Below are 22,782 nucleotides of genomic sequence, written 5' to 3'. Positions count from 1 at the left end.
ACTCCCTATTAATGAGATGCTTGCAAGTCTCTGCCTTAATCCAGGCATGCCCATGAATTTACTACCATACACTAAGCTTTGCATGCAAATATATATAAGATATTGTATGATATGATGATATGAGATTATGATATTATATGATATATAGTATTAGTATACATATAGTACAGTTGATGAAAGAAAAGAAAATATGCAGATGAAACAGTCTACTCTGTCTAATAAAATTCATCCTTATTTTGTCATACCTGCAATGGGTAATATGCAAACTATACAAAGCTTTGTAATTAATAGTACATTTTTGTGCTCAAAACATGAACCAAACACTATATTAACAATTCTCTGTGAGCATGCATCCTTACTTACATTTTCTCTTTTTATATAAAAAGAAGAAAGTTTAAGTTCCTCAGTTGTTTATAAGAAAAGGAAGAAGAGTTGAAATACAGAATTAAAATTCAATTATGTTTTAAACACAGTATAATGATTACATTATTCATGAAGTTCAGAAGAATTTGGTGATTTGTCTCCCAATATCTTAAACTACTGTGTTCAAACTGTATCAAAAGTGTAGTTCACCAGTATTAAGTGACCTGTGCATTTTCTCACTCGTCTGTATATATTGGCTGTATTAGCACTTGGATGCCTTTGGTACTGACAATAAAGTTCTCTTCCTCTCATGACATTCACATTATGTGTACAACTTGACTGATGGATGTGCCAACCAACCCAGAGCTGGTTGTAATTGACAGTTTAGCTTGAACTTGTCATATGGGTCTCTTGAGCTGGAAAGTACTACAGAGAATTAGGGATAGATGAAAGAAAAATCAAATGGTCATTTAGTCCATCCCTGACAGAAAAGAAACTGTCGTCTGTTTCTCACAATGTAATTTCTTATCTTGTCATAAATTACTCATCTGATCTAGGTTTCATCTGAGACACTATTTTACAGACTAGTAGGGGTAAACACAGAAACTTTGGCTGAGCCTACACCAAGAGCCCACCACAAAAGCTTTGTAGACTGCTGTGCTGCTGTTTCTTAGTTATGTTCACTTGGAGCACAGGCACAATACTAACCCTCTCTAGGACTCATTGGAGAATAAAGTTTCTCTGTCATACTAGATCATATCTGCTAAGAAGGAGTTAGCAAGGGCCTCTTGGTGGCAGTGAGAAATAGGTGATCACCTCCCTAAGGCCTTGTCATGTCACTGCCTTGTTTCCAGCTTATCTCCCAATTCCAGGAGCCCAATTTCATCTCCTACCAAAAATAGCTTCCCTTGCAAGGGGTTCAGCACATTCTTTCTTCACAAATAATAGCATAATTTAAAATCCCATCGAAGAATCACAGAATATTCTGAGTTAGAAGGCACCCACAAGGATCATCAAGTTCAACTCTAAAGTGAATGGCGTCTACAGGGATCACAACCCTGAAAATATTAATAGCATGCTCTAACAAGCATAGCTAATTTCAGGGTAACATTGATTTTAATAAACTATGGTTCAATCTTCCAAATTGTCCTATTCTCTTCAAAATGATGCTTTACCTGCAAAGGACTAGGGGCACACCATCATCACTTTTCATTCCTCAGCAAATGCAGAGATCAGTTTCACATACACATCAGAGATGGCTACAGTTATAAAGCTTCAAATTTATCTCACAAGGAAAGCCAACCTCTGTTTTCATCTTGCTGACAACATGAACAGCAATGTTTTTATTCTGCTGAACAAAACATTAACAAGGGCTGAATTTTCAAATGCGTATTTTGTTCCTTTATGCATCGATTCAACATTAAACTGCATCTTCTGATATACTGCTATACCTACAAGAAGCTGCAATTTGGTTATCTCAAACTTTGATCATTTCTTTATGTCAGATTTGAGTCTCCCTGGACTACATTTCCCAAGACACACTGCAGGAGAGCACATATTTTGTGAAACATTTGGTAAAACCAGGGATGCTAGTGTAGTAGAAATTCTTGTGCCACGTCTCTCTTTGTAAATATATTACAACCACTCATTTGCTTGCAATTTATAGGAGCCACTCACTCCAAAACCACTGAAAAGGCCTCAATGCACTTGCACCAACAGAGTCAGCTACGACAACTGAGTATATACTTCATCTACATTATTTAAGCCTTGACTGTTCTAAGAAAAATATGTTATTATCTTACTGACAAACCACATCAGCTACCCAAACCACACTCAAGGCCAGTTGTAGGTAAGGTCTAAATTCAAAACTGTATGTCTACAACTGCCAAACCAGCATGGATCACCAAGAAGATTTTTAGAAGACCATACAGGAAAGCCCTGTTCTGTTCTGTGCAAATAGCCTATTACAGTAACTGTATTTTGTGTGCTACAGCCTTTAAAAGGAAATGACACAGTAATTTCCTGTCAAATCAAATAATTTCTAGCATAACTTTTCATTGGGGGTATTCTGCATGTATCCTGAAATTTGCTTTCTGGGGAGACAACAGGCACAGCTGCACATCTGGTAAATATATGTGCTTTGTTTTCATGTAGGGATATACATGAAATTAAATTCAATTTGATTCACCAGTATTTTACTGCCATGGCAAGCTGCTAAATGTAGCCTAGGAAAAACAAACAGACCCTTGAGGTAGCTGTCACTAGCTGATACAATGAGTTTAGGTTGGGATTTCATTCTGTATCTTGGGTTTTATCCCATCCATCTATTCCCTACTGCTGCCCTTTTTCCATCTTGTTCAGTCATTTTTAACAGCAACCTGACATCTGAGAGTACTTCACAACACAATGCCATCATTACACTCTCCCCCAGGGGTCAAGAATATATTTTACTCAATTTTTTTTTGACAAATGCATTTTAGGACTTCAGATGATACTGCAAAAAAAAATCTTTTTGTATTTCACTCAGATTTTGGATGTTGATGTAAAAAGCATTGCTCCATTTCATTTTTACCTACTAGATTTTCTGCACAGATGCTCCTTTTTTTCCTCCTCCCCCCCTTTTTTTTGCCTCCTTATTTCTGCTCATAGCTTATAGATGATCCTTCTCCATCCAGTGTATGTTTCAGCCTATATATTCACTGAAATTTTTAAAAAATCCATTAAGACAACAGTGTTCAGTTGAGCACCCTATTGTTTATTTTCATCCTTCCCAGAACTCAGTTATAGAGAGCATCATGAGTTACAAAGACAGAATCATAGAACCACTGAATGGTTTGTGTTGGAAGGGATCTTAAAGATACTCTAGTTCCAATCCCCCTTCCATGGATGGTGATACCTTCTACCATATCAAGTTCCTCAAAGCCTCATACAACCTGGCCCTGACCACTTCTGGGGATGGGACATTCACACTACCCCGAGCAACCTGTTCCAGTGACCCACCACCATCATTGTAAAAAATCTCTTCCTTCTGTCCAATCGAAATCTGCCCTTTTCCAGTTTAAAAAGATTGCCCCTTGTTCTGTCACAACAGACCTGGTGAAAACTCCCTGTCCATCTCTCCGGTAAGTGCCCTCCAAGTACTGAAAGGCTACAATAAGCTCTCCCTGGAGCTTTCTCTTCTCCAGACTGAACAGTGCCAATTCTCTCAGCCTGTCTTTGTAGAAGAGGTGTTCCACCTCCCCAGTCATCTTCATGTCCCTCCTCTGGACCCACTCCAACATATCCATGTCTTTTCTGTGCTGTGGACTACAGTCCTGGGCACAGCTCTCCAGGTGGGATCTCATCAGAGCAGAGTAGAGGGGTGGAGTCACCTCCCTCAACCTGCTGGTCAAACTGGGGGTGGTGATTGCGATCAACTCAACTGATGCTATATCAATTCTCTGAATTAATCCTTGTGAGTTATTGGTGCTGCAGTTACTGTAGCAATTTATTATGCATTTTTGGTCCCACAGAAGTCAATCTATTACTATTAAGAGGCCAAAAAATTAATGGCATTGTTGTTGCTTTCACATTTAGCCCTCCTGTGCTGCAGTGTTGCAGCAGAAGGAGTGTCTCCCAGTGAGATGGGACCTGGGAAACAGGGTCTTCAGAAAGTTTACTAGAATGCTCTCCTTCTCCAGGAGCTTTATGCTCACTGCAGCATACTCACACAGCTTTTTTCAGGTTAGCTTTACAATATGATTTGTAAACTTTAGAAACTGAAGCTTCTAGACTCCCTTATTATGAGGCCGAGTTTTAAATAATTTAATTCAGTGTTCCTATCTCTATAATTAAATTTGTCTGGTTTTGTTATTTTGAGCACCTTCAGAATTTTTTTTCAAAGAGCTTACTAGGCATTATGTTGAAAGGATTCTGCTCAAATTATATCGTTCATTCTCTCACATCGTTTTAAGGATAATTACTTAACTGATATTTGAATTAATGAAATAGGGTATGGAAAATCACTAAATTGCCCTGAAAAATCTTATGATTTAGGAAAAAAACCCGGCTTTTTTATTTCCTGTCTACTGGGTCCACTTGGGACATTTGCAGAGTTTAAAGTGGAAGTTCTCAAGCATAAGCCTGCAAGACCATTTATTCATTAATAAATCAACAGTCTCTAGAACCACAATAACTACCCACACTGTATATACTCATCAATCAAAAGGCTGATAATGAAATATCCATGGTCCTTGAGAGATGTTGAGAACTGACAGGGAGTTGTTGCTAAGACAATCTTTTCTGTACAGCTGTAGGAATTGCTAAAGGATTTTTGAATGAGGGGGTTTTAAACACAAAAGTAGAATTTTTATGAGCATTTGACTGGAGATGGGATTTTTAAAGAAAAAATTACAAACACCATGGGACTCACAATGAAATAGTAACAGTTGATAAGACTCCATTTTTGAGCTACTTTAATATCTATAAAGAAAAATAAAGCTTCCTGATCTTTTTTGACACTGATATCTTTAGGATACAGATACAATTTTGTGGTTAGTTTTTAGTGAAGTAATTAAATTTTTATTTTCATGTGTGATATTACAATTGGTCAGATATTTTACTAACTTTTTAGGTCCCAGAAGTATTCTCTTAAAGACAAAAGGAGTCCTCCAGCTGTATTCTATGCCACACAATCCAGCCTTTAGTGAAGCTGATAAAAAAACAGTTTTGTCTTGTTATGGCTAAAAGAGAAACCTCTTCTGGTAACTGGGGCTAAAGACATTCTTCCTATCTACCTATTTTCCCCATTTTTTGGGCTGACTCTTTGGCTACATGGCAGAAGGGACCCACAAGTCTTCCTCAGAGGAACAGACCTGGCTTCAAAATATATGATAATATTTGCATATCAGGGGCCAAAGTCCATGTTTTCCTATCACAACCATATGCAAATATTTTTATTGCCTGTAACAGCCAGTGTAATACCTTGAGGGCCAAAAATGGAGCAACACTTTTTCAACAACACCTGTAACTACATATTATGTTACATACCATACAGCCACCTGCACATGGTAAAAAAGCACCAGGGCTGGTAGCAAGACATGTCTCAAGTGCTGGGCTCTGGCAAAAGCAGAAAGCAACAGTGAACACCAGCAGTGACAGTGGCACGAGGTTTTATTTCCATTCCCTGCACCTCAAGTCACACCAACCACGACACATTGTTATTTACAGCAAGTATTTGTAGCTGCCGTGCCTGCACAGCAGGGTCTTGTGTGGCATCATGGTCAATTTTCTTAAATCTAGGGCTTGCTTCCAAAGTCAAGGGCTTCCTTAATTCAAGCTCATAGTTCCCAAGGCCTGTGCTGTCTGCAGGCTACACGGCCGTGGTGCAGGTGCACTGCAGGTGTGCAGGACAGCTCCGATGCAATAGGTACCAGCTGTATCACTGCATACACACCAGCACCCATGCACAGCAACAGGGCTGGCTGGAGCTGAAACCCATCCATGGCTGCCCACACAGCTCCTCCAACAGAGGAGGGCATCACCAGCAAGTCCAGAGGAGGGCCACAAAACTGATAAGGGGACTGGAGCACCTCCCCTAAAAAGATAGGCTGAGAAAGTTGGGGCTGCTCAGCCTGGAGAAGACAAGGCCATGTGGAGACCTCACAGTATCTGAAGGGGGCCTACAGGGAAGCTGGAGAGGGACCCTTCATCAGGAATTGTAGTGACAGGACAAAGAGCAATGGGTACAAGATTGAAAGAGGGGAAATTTAGGTTAGGTGTTAGCACTAAATTCTTTACTGTGAGGGTGGTGAGAAAAGGGAACAGGTTGCTCAGGGAGTTTGTGGATGCCCCAACCCTGGCAGTTTTTAAGGCCAGCCTGGACAAGGCCTTGAGCAACCTGGTCCAGTGGGAAGTGTCCCTGGTCATGGCAGAGGGTGTTTGGAGTAGATGATCTTCAGGTTCCATCCAACCCTTAATATTCCATGATTCTATCACCCATCCATCTCCAGCATAATGCTCCCCGTGCTTGCAGCAACCACTATGCCGGGCAGGCACAGGGCATTCAGTGCACTGAAAATAAACTGGAGACGATGTTTCACTGTACCTCACAGCATTCCCTACCCGCACTGGGTGCAGGCTGCGCAGGGGCTGTCCGTGCCCACGGCGGCGGCACAACCCAACCCCCCCGGCCCCAACCACCCGCAGCCCTTTCCCTGGAGGGCTGGCACAGCCCGTCCGCCCGGGATGCGGCAGGCACGGGGGGAGCGGGCCGAGGGGCGGCGGTGGCCGCACAGGTGCTGCCGCAGCCCGTCGCCATGGGAACGGCGCTGCTGAGGGCGCGGTGGCCGGGCCCGGCCGGGCCCCCCCGCCCGCGAGTGGGAGCGAGGAGCGGGTGTGTGTGTGTGTGTGTGTGTGTGTGTCCCGGAGGTATTGCACTGTTTCCATAGGAACAGGCGGGGGGAGGCGATGGCGGCACAGCCGCACCCTCTCCCCGCTCCCCCTCCCCCGTGCCCTCAATGCCAGCCCGAGCCCTGAATCAATTAATGGAGCCGGCACCGGGCTGGGAGAGGGGCGAGGGCTGTGCCCCCTCTCGGGGTAGCCCCCGCACTCAGCTGGCCTCGCGGCCGCGCTGCTTCCCCAGGGGGGACTCCGGGACGCGGGTCCCCGAGGGGTGGCCCGGCAGATGGTCCCTCCGCAGCCGCCCCCGTTCCCCGTCCCGTCCCCGGCGAGGTGCGCCCGGGGAGAGGCGCTGGGGAGCCCCGGCCGCACCCCGGGGACACCCGCGGGGAGAAGGGGCGGGGGACACGCACACAACAACAACAAAACCCCGTCCCCGCGCGGCTGTTTACGGCACCATATGGCTGCAGGGGGAGGGGTGAGGGACATGTCTGCCGAGCCGCCGCGCTCATTATGTCCGATGGAGTCACGGTCACCGCGCCTCCGCCGCAGCCGGGGCGCGGGGGGACACCCCGCTGCCGGCACAGGCGGGCGGGGGCGTGCGGCCAGCCCCGCGGCCCAGGGACACTGGCAACCCCGGTGGGGACAACGGGGAATAAACACACAGCGGTCTGCCTGCCCTGCTGCGGCCGGAGGGAAATCTACTCCCTTCCCCAAAGTCTATCTCTAGATCTGTTAAGATCTATGTATAGCCGCGGCGTAAAGATGAACGTATGGGATAGAGCTCTATTTTGGATCACAACGCGGCAGTGCTTGAAACGTGAAAAGGAAAATGCAAAATAAAAAGGTCTCCTGTTGTTTTTTTGGTTTTGGTTTTTTGTTTTTTGGTTTTTGGTTTTTTTTGTTTTTTTTTTTTTTTAATCGGTGGGGTTTGGGACGAAAACCTGACCCATTTCGGGGCATCTCTGTCTATGGCTGGCACGTACGAAGTGCTGGGAGGGAAGCCCTAAGCATCAAACGCTACCCCGAGATCCACAGCGATTAATGCTATTTTTTTCCTTTCCAAGCGAGGCAGCCATTCATTTCAGAGTAATCCTTGCTGCACGGCGCTGATGGAGGCACGCTCGGTGCAGCGCGTCCTGCCTCTGGAGAGCCTTCTCGGCTGGGGCAGGGGAAATGCTTTGAAATGGCTTATGTCTTTCCTCTCAATGATTCATAAGATAGGCGCTAAACCTTGCCATTATTAGAGAGATAAAATCCACAGACTATGGGGTCTGATAATAGGCAACTATACTGTTATCCATATTACCTTGTAAAATTGAAGTATTGATTTTTTTAAAGCATGGTTTGCTACTTGGCAGACCAATCCCACTACTATTGTAGTCAGTGAGATTTTGCTATTGACTTCAGTGGGAACAGCTTTTTGCCTTTAAAATGGTCTATTTCACATTATTATGGTAATATCATTCACCAGTTCTTAAAATTGGCCTTCTTGGCCTTGGACATTTTAAAAGATTTATGTAAAAATTACTTCAGCTCAACTTCTTCACCTCCTTTCTGCTCATGTTTTGTCCAAAGTTTTGTTTGGATAAAGCCAACAGATAACTTAGTGTTCCAGATGGTTGTGGGTGGACTGGACCTAATAGATTCTCCAGTTATGTATGTTTAAGTGTTTTTTGTTTTGGTTTGGCTTTTTTAATTTTACAGAAGCCTAGATTTAGAAACCCATTTGTAGATCTCCTGTTGTGTGCAGCTTTGAATGCATTTGGTTTCTCACCAAAATAGCATGCCTTCCAAAGCAAGATTAAAAATATTAAAATGCAGCCAGCACAGGGAGTGGTTCAGTTCGACTGATGCCACAAAAACAGGCTGATCCTCCTGCCCATAGATAACATACATCTGAATCTTGGCACCTGCCATTGGATTGGAATTCAAAATGAGAAACAGCAGGCCTTGAGGTCTGGAAATAAAGGCTGCATAGGGGGGAAAAAATGTTCTCTGCCTATTAGTAAGTAATAAACTGCAGCAGTAAAGACAAATGACAAGGATTGAGGAAAATACACTGTGGGCATCAGATAGATATTGGGGCTATGACACAATGGTAAACATATCCAAATTCAAAGTGCTAAGTGTATCTAGCACCTATATTAGCTGTTTGCCTATTTGTGTAACTAAAAGCTTTTTATTGTCTAGCAACATTATGCTTAGCTACTTTTTGCTACATCATGCTGTGATACTCATTGAACTAACTGTTGACTAATAGACTCCAAATTGTAATAAATAGATAAATGGTTGGGAATAGACATTTATCCAAAATTCTGCTGATATCAAATTTTCTTAAGAAAATGCTTCCCCCTGTGCCTCCCCAAAATTTTATTTCATCTTCCACATATTTTCCAGGCAGTTTTGTTATGCAGTTAATATCTTAAGTTGTTCTGTGCTTTTAGGTAGCTGACAGGTATGCCTAGCTGCTTAAATACTACTTTTGAAGATCAGAAGTAGTTTTATTACCCAGTCAACAGAATGCATCTGTCTTCTTTTGCCTGCTTTATTTCATTAGCTTTTTTATTATTATTATTATCATCATCATTACTGTGAAATGTGTCATATGTGTTCTCTAGGCTTGTTTTACTTTCCTCAGCCTCCGTCTCTTCCAAGGCTGACTTTCTTGCTTTAAGGATCAGCTCATAGGAAGCTATTAAGCCAAAGTTTGTTTTTACTTGATTGGCTTTAACACTTCACTCCATTTGTTCTCTCATCTCACTTTCCTTCCACTCTTATTAGAAGCAGGATTGCACTAATGCAAATATAGTTCAAAGAGACAGAAAAAAGAGAAAGAAATCTGAATTATCCTCATAGCAGATGTCCTAATGCAATATCTGTGGAAAAGGGAGATTATTTTAAAACAAGTAAACAAACAACCTCAGTAGTGTAATTGAGGGTGAACCTATGTGTTGTGTGTGTTTACTTGGTGAGAGATGCTCGTTTATTTCACTTAAATATATGTATGGCTTAGAGGACTGAAATCAAGCTAATTCTCTGCTTTGGTTTATTCCTCCTTGAACAATCAGAACTTGGGGATTTCTACAACAGAGAGCTGTCTGCACAGTGCATTGCATTGAGTGCACTCCAGTGTTGCAGAAGATTATGACCAGAGAGGTGGGAGCAGGGTGCCCTTGTTGTTATTTTAGAGCTGAATTTGGCCTTGCTGTTACTAAACCTTTCTTGATATTTTTATACGTTTTATAAACTTCTCTGTATGCTTGTTAAACATCGGTCTCTGGCACATTGGAATTTACCTTGGCAAAACCAAGTAGCACTTATATATAAATTATTCTTCACAAATAGAAAAAATATTATCTAAATGTATCCAACTGAGTGAGGTTCAGTCATTGCTACCCAGTCAACCAACACCAGCTGATGGGGGCATTGAGTGCCCAGGGTGGTGGTTTGTGGGGAGACTCCTCCCTCAGACACTGACCCCAAGCATCAGCCAGGGGCTGCATTATGTCCTCAAAACAGGGGCATAACCTTTGTGCCAAAAATTTTTTAAAAATTATTCACAGAGCTTCTGCTGGTCCTATCCCAGGAGGGGATTTCACCCAGCATGATTTAGGATGACAGGATGGGTCTTTCAAACCTCACAAATGTCACTGGCTTAACTCCTTCCAACTTCCTTCAGCTACAGTGTTTCAGCTTTATTGTAGGTCTCTTGATTCACTCTGGCTCTATTAGGCAAAATACTAATTTACTTTAAAGTGCTATCACTTAATCATCTATATTGTACTTTACTTATTTGCCTGCTTTTAAATTACAGCAAGAATGATAATGCAGATTTCTTGAATGTTTTGAAGTCTGTATATGTGAAATTTTCCTGACTTTACATCCATTAAAATTAAATTTATTAAGAAAGAAATCTTATAATTACCTATAAATTCATTAAAGTTCAATGATAAGAAGCAGAATAAATGCATAGTTCATTGCAATTCTATTAATTGAAATGTTCTACTTATTAATAAAATTTGACCTGCTTTCTCTTATTTAGGAATGCTTTTTCCTATGCAGCTTTTGAAAGCAGTCCTTTTGCTTCCAGTTCAAAATGTAAGATTCAATTAGGAATACAGGTAAAACAGTACTTTCAGTTCCACTGAAAGTACTTCCAGTTTCCTAGAAGTCTGATGTATCTTGCCAAAATTGAGATGAGGAGAATAATACTGAAATTTTCTATATAGAGGGGCAATTTAAAAATGAAAAGCAAGAATGATAATGCAAATTTCTTGAATGTTTTGAAGTCTGTATATGTGAAATTTTCCTGACTTTACATCCATTAAAATTAAATTTATTAAGAAAGAAATCTTATAATTACCTATAAATTCATTAAAGTTCAATGATAAGAAGCAGAATAAATGCATAGTTCATTGCAATTCTATTAATTGAAATGTTCTACTTATTAATAAAATTTGACCTGCTTTCTCTTATTTAGGAATGCTTTTTCCTATGCAGCTTTTGAAAGCAGTCCTTTTGCTTCCAGTTCAAAATGTAAGATTCAATTAGGAATACAGGTAAAACAGTACTTTCAGTTCCACTGAAAGTACTTCCAGTTTCCTAGAAGTCTGATGTATCTTGCCAAAATTGAGATGAGGAGAATAATACTGAAATTTTCTATATAGAGGGGCAATTTAAAAAGAAGAAATTAGTCTTATTTTAACTAGCTTTATTCACTTCCAAAGCTAGCTTTATTTATATTGCTTTATCATTTGCTTAGATGCAAATTTAACTATTTGTAAGCTCCCTATATGTCCAGTTCAACTCTCAGTTACACCAAAACAATAATAATGAGGCCTTCTACATTAGTAATATGTGGCAGAGGATTTGTGTACGTTTTCCAAAAAACACAGGGTCATTGTGCAAGAAGTTTACAATAAACGGCCTTTTGAGAATTCTGCTGCTGCAGAATTTTTTGAGAATTTTGCTGCTGCATTCATACAGAATTTGCTATCCCATTTCCTTGTTGGATAAGCCCAAATTGAGAAAAAAAGGGATAAATATATGAGATTTGTCTGAACTACAGTTTTTTGATGGATGGCTGGCAGGCATTCAAATATAGCACTCATTAAAAGATGCCGACTGTTTGATCAGTAACAATTAAATACTTCAGTATTACAGCAACCATAACCAGGGGGCTTTACTGAACTCTCAGAATAGAAAAAGATAAAGGTTATCAAAAGATGTCATAAAAAAAGTTATGACTATGTCTAGGTTAAAGGAGGAAGGAAGGAGTTACATTCTTTTTTTTCTTTTCCACTTCCATTTCTTGAGAAATGCAACAGGACAAGTCATCTAATTACATATATGCCATACTTCCTAGTCCCATTGGTCGAAAAGCAAAGTCTTTTCACAAATTGTCATCACTGCAATGAGCTAATTCGTCTCATATTTGTCATTAATTCTCTAACAATTCTGCTCTTTTTTCTTTTCTTCCCACCACAGTAAGGGTTTGCTAATAGTCTCGACAAATATACACACTCAAAAAGCTGACACAGGTAGACAAAAATACAGAGGTGAAAGCAGCACATTCCTTCTCACAACAACTGCAGTAAATTGTAAACCAGGGGAAGCTCATTGCAAACTTTCTGTGTAAACCACAATAATCTCATGCACTGGTTCACATCGTGCTGGACCTCAGAAACTTGATTGTCTCTCTCCTTCCTCCAGACTAGTGATATCACCACAGCAACGAGCCACAGAAGCTGCTACAGCCCAACTGACCAACAAACCATCTAGTACCAGACTGCAAGGGAGTCTGCAAAAGATGTTTCAGAGCTCAGTAATTAGTAAATAAACAAATTCCTAAACAAAATACTGTGCACTAATGACCAATTTATTTTTCCACTGCTATAGCATCAGCCAACCTAAGACATACCTAAAACGTACTAAGTTATTCATGAAACAAGAGCATGAAGGCTGAGACCTTTTAACCAGCAGTGTTAAAATTCAGTCCAAAGTGGAAGGGGATGGGAGGGTGCTGGGATTTCAAGATGCCCCACCAATCTTTCCTTGTATTGAATGGATGGGCTGGAACATGACTCAGCCTGATAGAGGATCTACGGGACAACATCTGGGGAGAGGCTGCAAGACACCAAGTGAGAGCCAGGCAGCAAGTTCATGGCATCACGCCAATGCCCTCGGTCCTGGTGGCACAGAGCAGGAAGAGCATGGACATGACCTTGTCCTCACTTCTGCTCCAGCTGCAAAGCTGAACTGACATAAAGAGTGTGCTACATCCTTATGAGAGCCACAGAGCTCCTGTAAAATCCTTGGAAGAAATTTTGGATTAATCAGTCAGGGTTTCTCTAGGGACAGCAGTGCAGACTTTCCATTCCCAACACTTCGGTTTATAAAAATGGCCTAGCTTTGAATTTACCTTCTGAGATGGTTGTCAAAAGAGCCTTGGCACATGAAATAGAATTTAAAAGGGTAGCGACTGAATTTTCTCTGCTGTTCACCAGTATTTACACCACATTATTTCTCTCACTTTCTTTCTACCTCTTACATGTCTGTTTTCTGCTGAGCATTTTTTATCTTAATATTGATATTTTTGGGTGATATAACAATTTAAACTATTTTTCATGTAAGTACCTTTTTTCTTTTGTAAGCTTGGTTACCTCCCATGGACCTTTAATCTCTTGCAACCTTTTAGAGATGAGATAAATACACTAAGCATGCTATTAAAGGCAAGGACATACCATTTAATGTATGAGAATAATAAGTTTTCAATGTTATTCTCTATACTTTTCCTAATGCTGATTTTTGTTATATGTGCAGTGCTCATTTTGGATAGACTTATTGATTTGTTTGAAACCATTCCTAAATATTTCCCTTGAGATATTACATTAATTCCATATATTTTAGATGTGATTGAAAAGCTTGAATTCTTCCTTTTCTCTCCAAAAGCTAATATCATGATGGCATAAAATGTAAATTATCTGGCAGCGGTCTGTAGGGAATTCTGCCTCTGCCACAATTTCTCCCTTTTTTCTCCCTTTGTTGCAATATTTCTATTTTACCTCCCAATTCTTCTTTGACTTAACCTAATTAATTTGTATTTCCATCCATTGTTGAAAAACCCTTCACGTCTCTGAATTTTACGTGCATATATGTACACATACGTTCATATATATATATATATATATGTATATACATATGGGAGGGGGTGTACATATGCACATTGGAGTGCATTGCGTAGCTCTCAAATACTTGCTATGGTTTCGCAGTTCTTCATCAGTTTTCATTTGTCATCATAGCCAAAGTTGCAACCCTGCTTTAATAAAGTCTGTATCAGATGGGTTTCATTTTAGAAGGAAGCAAGAAACAAAGTTTTCACCTGAAAATTTCTGAAAGATTCTTGAACACAAGTTGGAAGAACATCATTAACTGCCACAAAATCCAAACTAGTGCCATCAGAACCAGCTCCAGTTCATATTTATGCTTAAGATAATTTTTAATTACTCTTACTGGTTTTGGGTTTTTTTTTAGTGTTGACATATGATCCACTAGTCTGTTATTTCTATGAGCTATTTTTATACCCTGTTTTTTTCCCTTTCTAGTACATTCTTGTCCATACTGCTGTATCATTGTCATATATAGTGGCAAATAGTGTATTTTAGTAGTATTTTAGTTACTTCATTCTTAAGTTCTTTAGTGGTTTTGAATTTGTGCAAGTCCCTGTGATGTGCTGCAATGTAATATCCCCTCTTTTTTATTTCTCTATTTCTAACCATTCTTCAGTTTTACCACCTGAAAAATGTAAACCCAGGATAGATACTTCTTTATCACCCTCACCAGAAAAGATACACACTGAAAAATAAAGTTTTGTGAAACGTGCTTATAGTCCTCATCTTTCCTGTCCACTGAAACCTCTGGCCATACCTTAGCTGCTCTTCTCTTATTGAGTCTAATTACCTGCATAATGATTTACCTGTTACTCATCTTCTATCAGCTCAGAGTATCACTGTCAGGGTAGTGAAAGTCCGTTCCTAAATGTGATTTCCTATATACCAGCACATTGCTGCTTTACCCTACAGATAAGTCATGATTTAGTGGCAGCTACTTCAGCCCTGAATCTGCCTTGAACAAAAGTTTTCTACAAACTCCACCTGGCAGTATTAGTAGTGGTATGTGTAAATCCAGAGGCAACAAAAAGAGCAATCACAAGTCATATTAATTTAAAAGCTTCACAGTGAGTTAGATTCATAAGTCATTTAAGTGCAAGTAATCTCACCACGTAAATATTCTCTAAGTACAGTCAAAATGTTGTAGCATCTATGTCTTGTATTAAAATCTCTGGGGTAACAAAATGTACAAAAGCTTCAGATACACAGACCTTACTATCAATATAATACGTAAAACCTCTCTTTTCCCTAAGGAGTTTAATTACAGGCTCTTAAGTAAAAAAGGTTGAATGGGCTTCATCCTAGGCAGAAGTAGGTCATTTGATAAATGTCATCCTTCCAAGTCTATACAGAATATTTGTTTCTGAAAAAAGTCTCTACTTGAGGTTAAGTCTAACATAGATCAGTTTTATTAAGTAAACTGTTCACTACAGATAGCCCCTTAAGTTGAAGAGTATCCACATATACAAGGAAATGTTTCAAACACCCCATTTGAATTTCAACAACTAGGCTGTAATCCCAGCAGATGCACACAGTAACTGTCAAGTTTTGCAGCTTGCAGAGTTATTGAATAAGCAGTTAGAAGCCTGTACAACCGTCTGTGACAAAGTTGATCATCGCTAAGAAAATCCATGTGCGTCTGAAAAATGCTCAATGCCATAACCTGTGGCATTTCTTTCCTGTATATTGACAATGCCTGGATATTGTATGTTCATAAACCATTAAAAAAATACCTTGCTAGTGGAATTGTAAAGTTTTGAGACTCATCTATTTAAAGAGAACAAAAGGGTAATTTAAGCAAGCTGTGGGATCACTTTCAGCGCTCTTTCAGGACAATGGAAGCAACTCTTATTGCACCAACTAACACTGCCTGAGCTTTCAAAAGTCAGAGAGGCTTCTGGAAGGTTTAAAATGACACAGACAAGACAAAAACATATTTTACATCCTGTAAAGCTCTACTAATTTTGGTGACTGTGTTGACCAGTCAACCTACTCAACAAGGAACACAAGATGCCTGTGATGCTCTGCAATGCATGGGAGGCTGCAGAATCTGGTATGATCCTCCCTCCTGGAAAGTGTGTTTCCTGCCACGCTGTCTCATGATCTTTCTCCACATCTACCTCATTTATACGCTCTGCTTATTTTGTTCCTCTTTTACCAGCAAACTCTCAACAGGTGTATCCTGCATAACTGGGGAAGATTGGGACCCAAATAGCTTCCTTCAGACCAAACCTAACAGCTGCTAGTTGCCTCCTTTCAACAGCAGACAAACTCACAGTTCAGTGTCAGCCAATTTTAATTTATTTTTGTAGTGTAAAATGAAATTTGAATCATTAACTCCCACCCACATTCATCCAGCACTGGCACTAGCCTTCTTCCCCCATAGGCCTGTGTTCATGGGAAGCCCTCTCTACCTGCAGTGTCTCTGTGTATCTGTGTAGTCTCCCCAGATCCTGTCTCCTTTCAGTCCAGAGTTGAACAACAGCACTGGTGATGATCACCCCAGAGGACAGAGAAAGAAAGTTTCTCCATAAAAAGATCAGATAAAGTCCCATCAGGCTGTACTGATGCCTAACAGCTCATTTTAGCCCTAACCTTCCAGCTTATTTCCCAGTGATCACATAGCTGTGTAGCCAGAGAAACAGCACTCGGTACGTCCAAAGAAAATTGGGACTGGAGCATCTGAGCAGCAGTCCTGCATCATGACCAAATCCAGTGCAGCTTCACTGACAAGAGACTCAGGGTGAGAACAAAGAAACAAGTTCACTATCACCTCTGTCTTCTCAGCAAGGGTTCACAGAAGCATGAAAATCTAACTGTGAGGTTTTATTTCTGATCACTGGAAATGTTTGGGCTTTTGAGCTGCAAGTCTGGCCTCTGCCCAGGTGATAGCACTGAAATTTTCATCCTGTCTCTCATTACATATGTATATATGGGATGGATACATCAGTCCTAGCTTTTGTTTGCACACTGCTACACCCTATTTCATGTTTCTAAAGTAAAGTCAACATTTTCTAACCTTAAAACACTTCATTTTTAAAAATCTGCTCTCCTTGGCTCATTTATCTTTGAAAATTCCAACTCAACATTGTTATTAAGAAATCTCAGCTCCTCCTGTCCCTTTGCCTCTCTCACATAGGCATGTGGAGATGGCATCTTACATATGGGCGCTTTAACATTTTTTAATTCCAGGACAGAGTTTTTCTCTTTATTGATGAACACTCCCCTGAATGCCTGCATTAAGAGTTGCCAACTAAACCGGTTTTGTTCCATCTGCTGTGACCATTTTCCAGCACTCCCTTTCTGATTCACCAGCATCCCTCCTCACCGACTCCATCGGGAGGTCTGCAAACCGCAGGGCAGAGGCTGTGGGTAAAGGGAGGAGACAGAGCTCTGCAGACCTGAACAGGGGTTGAGGAAAATGTGGTGGGCAGTTAGAACAGGACGGATGTGGCAGGGCTTGAATACCACTCCTGAGCCTGGAAGGTGCATTTAATGGGACTGTAAAACTCTTGCAGCATCGTACCTTGGGATAAATTACAGCTCACCCTCAGTGTCACCTTTCTGCGGTACTTACTGCCATTATGTGCTGGCAGTTCAGTGGGCTACAGAGCTACCAATATACATTTCACAAACGCTTTTATAATTTGTTTTTCCTATGGAAAAAAAACCACAAACAGATGCTTATTTTCAAATTGCTACAAAATGCCCTAAAATAATGAACAATTTTCAATGTAAGATAGCTTAAAGCAGTAAATTTTGACCTATAAGCTATTTATGTTGTGATCTGTTTTTTCTATTGTTCATAAACAAAGTAATTTATCTAAAAAGAAAAGGAACATAAACTGTATCTATCTACCATTATTCATGTCCAACCAAACAAGAGGTGGGTTGGAACACAGCCTGTTCCTTAGAGCTGACTGGTCTATAATTTTGAGCCTTAAATCCTGTAATCAGGTTCAGTAGTACAGCCCTGCACCTGCAGAAAGCCTTGCTGGTCTGCTAGCAGCAACCTATGAGGTACCAGATCCTCCTGGAGGATCTAAAGATTTAAGCTAAACAAAATCTGGTTTCAGAATGAAAGTTCATTCTCTGCTTATAGTTGGAAAATATAAAAGAAAGCACAGGAAAATTCATACATTAGGTCTGTGATATCAAAGTCAATGGAGTCATTTGAAATTAGTAATGACATAAAAGTAATCTGAACTTGGCCTTTGAGGTTATATTCTATTAGTTTTCTAATGCTGTGTAAATTCTATATTTAAAAGCTATCCTGCAGTCATCTTGGCCATTCTTTTTTAATGGAAATTTCTGCTTAAAGTCCACTGATACAGCTCAAGCCATTATTTTATAACTTATTTTTAGGGTCCATATTTGTGTCTACACAAAACATCAAGCCAGAGAAAGAAGAGTGGTGAGGAGAAACTTGTTTTCAAGTTGCCAATCAATAAATAGCTGCAGCTAAAGAAACTATACAAAAAATAAATTTTAAAAATACACCATAAAATCATGTATACAGTTAGAAAGGATATCTTACTAGAGACACTAGTTCCATACCTCCTCATGGTTGGTGAGTACCAACTATTGAAAGTCGACAGTGTCAACCATTTGGCATATTTGTTGGCCTAACCTGTTTTATTTATACAGCGTGTCTAGGCTAGATATCATTTCACTGCTTTCACAAAGTGCAGCTTGGGCTTGATGAAAGAAAACCTACAGTAGTGACAGAAACAATCTGAAAAGTTGCAGAAGTGAAATACTCACTATGTTGCATACAGGAATACCTTAAGCATACAGAAATAGCTTATTGTGTGCTGTCCCACCCTGGACCTAAAATGGCTGTTTTGCAGGGAATGTTGTTGCCTGGTGACCAAAAGTGCATCTCCTAGGCCACAGAGGGATGTGAACATTCAGAAATTGATTTGTTCCTGTTGCTCTTGAGGAGACCATACCCGTAAAATAGATTAAGCAAGCACATAATCATCTATGCATTCTCCTTGCTGGCATGCTTAAACTTGATACTGAAGGCAGGCCTGTGATTTTGAGCTACTTATCAACCAGGCAGGGGAAAAGCAGAATAACACCTCGTGCACTACTGCCCACAGAATATGAAAGTAGACCAAGCCTGAGCTACTGTGAGGCTGCAAGACACCCTGCTTCAATTAAGTCTGTGTTGTACATCTAGCCTGTTCCGGTGCAACCTCCCAGTTGCTATCAGGCTCTCTTTCTTTCATTAGAATCAAGTAGTTAATTAGCCCCAGCCTGTCCTCTCTCCTTCTCTCTTTCCCTTTAACGCAGCAGTAATGATGTCTAATTACCAGCAGCAGTGGATTACAGCACCATCAGGAGCAAATCTCTCTGGCTGACAGCAAAGCTGAGCAGCAAATCTTAAAGCTTCAAGGAGAGAGTAATTCCTAACAAAGTATTTGAATATTTGCTTATTTTTGACCAGCTTGTAACTGTAGAGTCCAGCTTGTAATTTCATCCATCCTGATATTGAACAGGGAGTGCTCATGCAGTGATTAATTTTAAATTGAAATTAATTTTACCTATGGTGAGATCAAGTGATGGACAAAAAGAGGGAGAGGATGGACAGATTCACAGTTTGGGGCTCTGCTACCTTTTGGGCCTGTCCCTGAGGATTGGACAGGCCCAAATGTATGGGATAACCATGAGAGAGGGGAGGAAAAAACAAAAATTATCACAAATTTAAAAACTCTTAAATAATAATTATGAGTTAAATAAATGAGAGAATGGGCTTTTAAGGCTTACCAACAATTACTGTCTGATGAAAATCCAATTTTTTCTCCCTGTAACTTGTCATTCCCATCTGGGTGAAATTCTAGACCTCTTGAAGTCGATAGGAGCTTTGCCACTGACTTTCTCTGTGCCAGGGGCTGCATCCCTGTTCTGTCAGACATGTTCTTTCTGAGCCTTCAGTGCCTGCCAGGCACTGCCCCAGCCCTGGCAGTAGCTCATACAAACCACTGCCACCCTGTGGGTCTGCTTAAATACTCCTCTGCCTTTTGTGGTGGGATAGTGACACCAGATTCATGGGTTCAGGAGGGGCTGGCATTTGTTTTTCAGAGCTGAATGTTGTTGAGCATCCCCTTTTCCCATTTATGTTGGACAACAAATTTCTGATGGCCAGCAGGAGGAAATTTTACGTATGTATTCTGAAAAGGTTTATATGTCATTGCTCAGGTTATATACAGATATTCAGGAATTGCTTACAGATAGGTCATGCTAACTTCTCCTTTTTTGATTTCATTAGTAGTCCCAATTTTATTAGAATTCCTCCTTGGTTGCTAAACTATATGAAGAGAGTTACTCCTGTATAAATATAAATACTTGTATAGGGACATACAGAGACATTCACAGCTAAGGGTGTGATTCCCACAAATGTACATAAGGTAAGACCTGCAAGACAGTCGACCTCTCACTGAAATCCCTTGTGGGAAAAAATAAAAATAAAAATTGATTCTGTGTTCTTAAAATAGAAAATAGGATGGAAGGTGGGACTCCAGGCTTTCATGGCCTAGCAAAGGTGAGAGAAAATAAACAAGCTTATCATCACTGAGTCTTGTGTTTCAGAGGACCAGAGAAGCACTTAATTTTTAAATTCCATTGTGTAAAATTAAGGTTATCCTCTTTATTTAGTAGGGCAGTCAATGTCATTTTTAAACATACTGAATTTGCTTACGGTTTTGAATTCATAGTGAAAAAAACAGTCTTGGGAATAAACAATCCTGCCCACTGGCCCTTCAAAATAATTATTTCAGTGAGCAGAAGAGATATTTAAAAATACTAAGCTAATTGGAGACTTCTGCTTTAGGCAACATTTTTGTAATAAATTGTATCTATGGTACTGTCTGGGCTCAGAGATGAGCAATCAATCTTGTAACACTAAAACAGAGATCTGCCAAATCATCTGATCTATAGACAGACCTGAAACACTTCAGTGAATAGAAACCACAGAGAAAGAAAAAACTGTCCAGAGCTTCTCTTTTACTTTAAATCTTCATATTCAAGATCTCCTTAAAATTAATTTCCCACTTCTGCCTCCTCACAGCCATGACGGCACTGATGACAAGGGGGCAAATACAAGCCAGCCCCTGGGAATGCCCAGGTTTATGACTTCAGCAAGGAGAAGAGAGGCAGATTTCCCCGGCAGCCTACGTCACAACCCAACCCAGAATACTTTCCAAGAAGCCCCCTTTGCTGCGCCACCCAGCAACCTTCCCGTCAGGTCCGGATAAGCTGCCACTCCAGGCAAAAAAAAAAAAAAAAAAGGAATATTGCTCATCCAAGCCAAATGCCCAGGCAGGAATATTTTTAATTGCCGGGTTTCCTTTCTCGGCTCCCCCTCCACACCCGCCCCACGCACAGACAAAAGAAGCTTAGCTTGCGTGACCCAGCGCATAAGAAGTAAGAATAATGATACATTAAGAGAGTTCAATAGGCAAAACCTACTTGCAACCAACAGTCCCCATCTTCTTAAATAGGAAAATCTGTCGCTCCTGCCACCACCAAGCATAATAGCTCTCCCGCTGTCAGACCTGCGCCGAGCCCGTAACGCCAGCGCCTGCCGGGGATGCCACGCTACCCTAGCGCATCGAACGGAGTGCTGAGGGGCTCCTGCGACCCCAGAAAGTGTCACAAAATACACCCTTCCCTCGGTCATGCGGAACCCCATCCTCCCTTTGTTGAGCATCCTCTCTCTCCCGCCGCCCCTTACTAGCGCAGCCGGCGCTTCACAGCCAAGCCGGGCACATTCGTGGCCGCTCGGCGGCGGCGCCAGGGCTGCGGGATAAACAATAAAGAAAAAAAGGATAAAAATAATACTAATAAATAAATAAATAAATAAACCCCAACAGAGATCCCGGGGAACCACCGCCCGGCGCCGCGCCTGGCTTTGTGCCAGGCAGGGTACCCCGTGCGCCATCCATCAGCCCCGCCGGCGGCGGGGGCCGCTGCCCGGGGCGGCGGGGCCCGGCACAATGGCCGGAGCGGCGGCGGCGGCGGGACAATAGCACACCCCAAGCCCGCCGCAGCGGCCCGGGGGGGGACGGGAGGGACGAGGAGGACGAGGAGGACGAGGAGGAGAACGACACCGACCCGGCGGAGTGCGTTGTGCGCACGATCGCTTTAAATAAAAGGACCCACAAAGACCTCGGCGGTGTATAATGTGACAGGCAAACGCAACATGGTGATGATGACTTGGGGGAAGAGGGAGGAAGGAGCCAACTGTGGCTGCGGCTCCCCCTGCGCCTCTCGCTCCCGGAGCGGGCTGCAGCGGCCGACATAGAACAAGGAAGACAATTCTCTACTAACCGTGGTTTTGACTGGCACGTACAGCACTTGCTTCCCTCCTCCAGCACCACCACTGACCTCGTCCGAGTTGCCGAGCTGGAAGCCTTTAGATTTGACCCAGAATTTGAATTTGGCATTATCCGTGGAGCTCGACTCGGAGCCGTTCAGGAGCTGGACGATCCGGTCGTATTTTTTACGGGTCACCGTCTTGGTTTTTCCTGAGTCCCCGTAAGTCCTGAGACACCAGTCCTGAAACTGGCGGTACATGTCCCGGTCGCTGCTCTCCATAATCTTCTAATACACACACGCACACATGCACACGCCGGGGCGCACACACACACACACGGACACGCACACAGACACGGGCAGACACACGGACACGCACACGCCGCCCCGAAGCGGGCCGGGGTACGGGGCCGGGCCGCCCCGCCGCACTTTGCACCTGTTCACCCAGCGCTCATGAAAAATGCATCCACCTCCGAGCCGGAGCGAAGGAGGTCCCGGTGCAGGCAGATCCCAGCGGATTTTTTTTTTTTTTTTTTTTTTTGTGGGGGGG

The 22,782-nt window shown here is 41.7% G+C and overlaps 1 protein-coding gene across 4 annotated transcripts in view; it reads right to left on the bottom strand.

Annotated features, from left to right (window-relative positions):
- The window catches only part of NOL4 (nucleolar protein 4), a 187,293-nt gene extending 164,779 nt beyond the window's left edge, over positions 1-22,514 (bottom strand). For all 4 annotated transcript variants that reach the window (XM_041473721.1, XM_041473722.1, XM_041473723.1 and 1 more), the window contains exon 1: positions 22,248-22,514. In XM_041473721.1, the coding sequence (XP_041329655.1) occupies positions 22,248-22,514 (267 nt within the window). The remainder of the gene's footprint in view (positions 1-22,247) is intronic.
- Between the last annotated feature and the right edge of the window lie 268 nt (positions 22,515-22,782).

The sequence above is a fragment of the Pyrgilauda ruficollis genome, unplaced genomic scaffold, assembly GCF_017590135.1.
Source record: "Pyrgilauda ruficollis isolate IOZ18807 unplaced genomic scaffold, ASM1759013v1 scaffold30, whole genome shotgun sequence".
Lineage (NCBI taxonomy): Eukaryota > Metazoa > Chordata > Aves > Passeriformes > Passeridae > Pyrgilauda > Pyrgilauda ruficollis.
The sequence above is the reverse complement of the archived record's forward strand: the minus strand, read 5'-3'. Positions and strand labels throughout refer to the sequence as shown.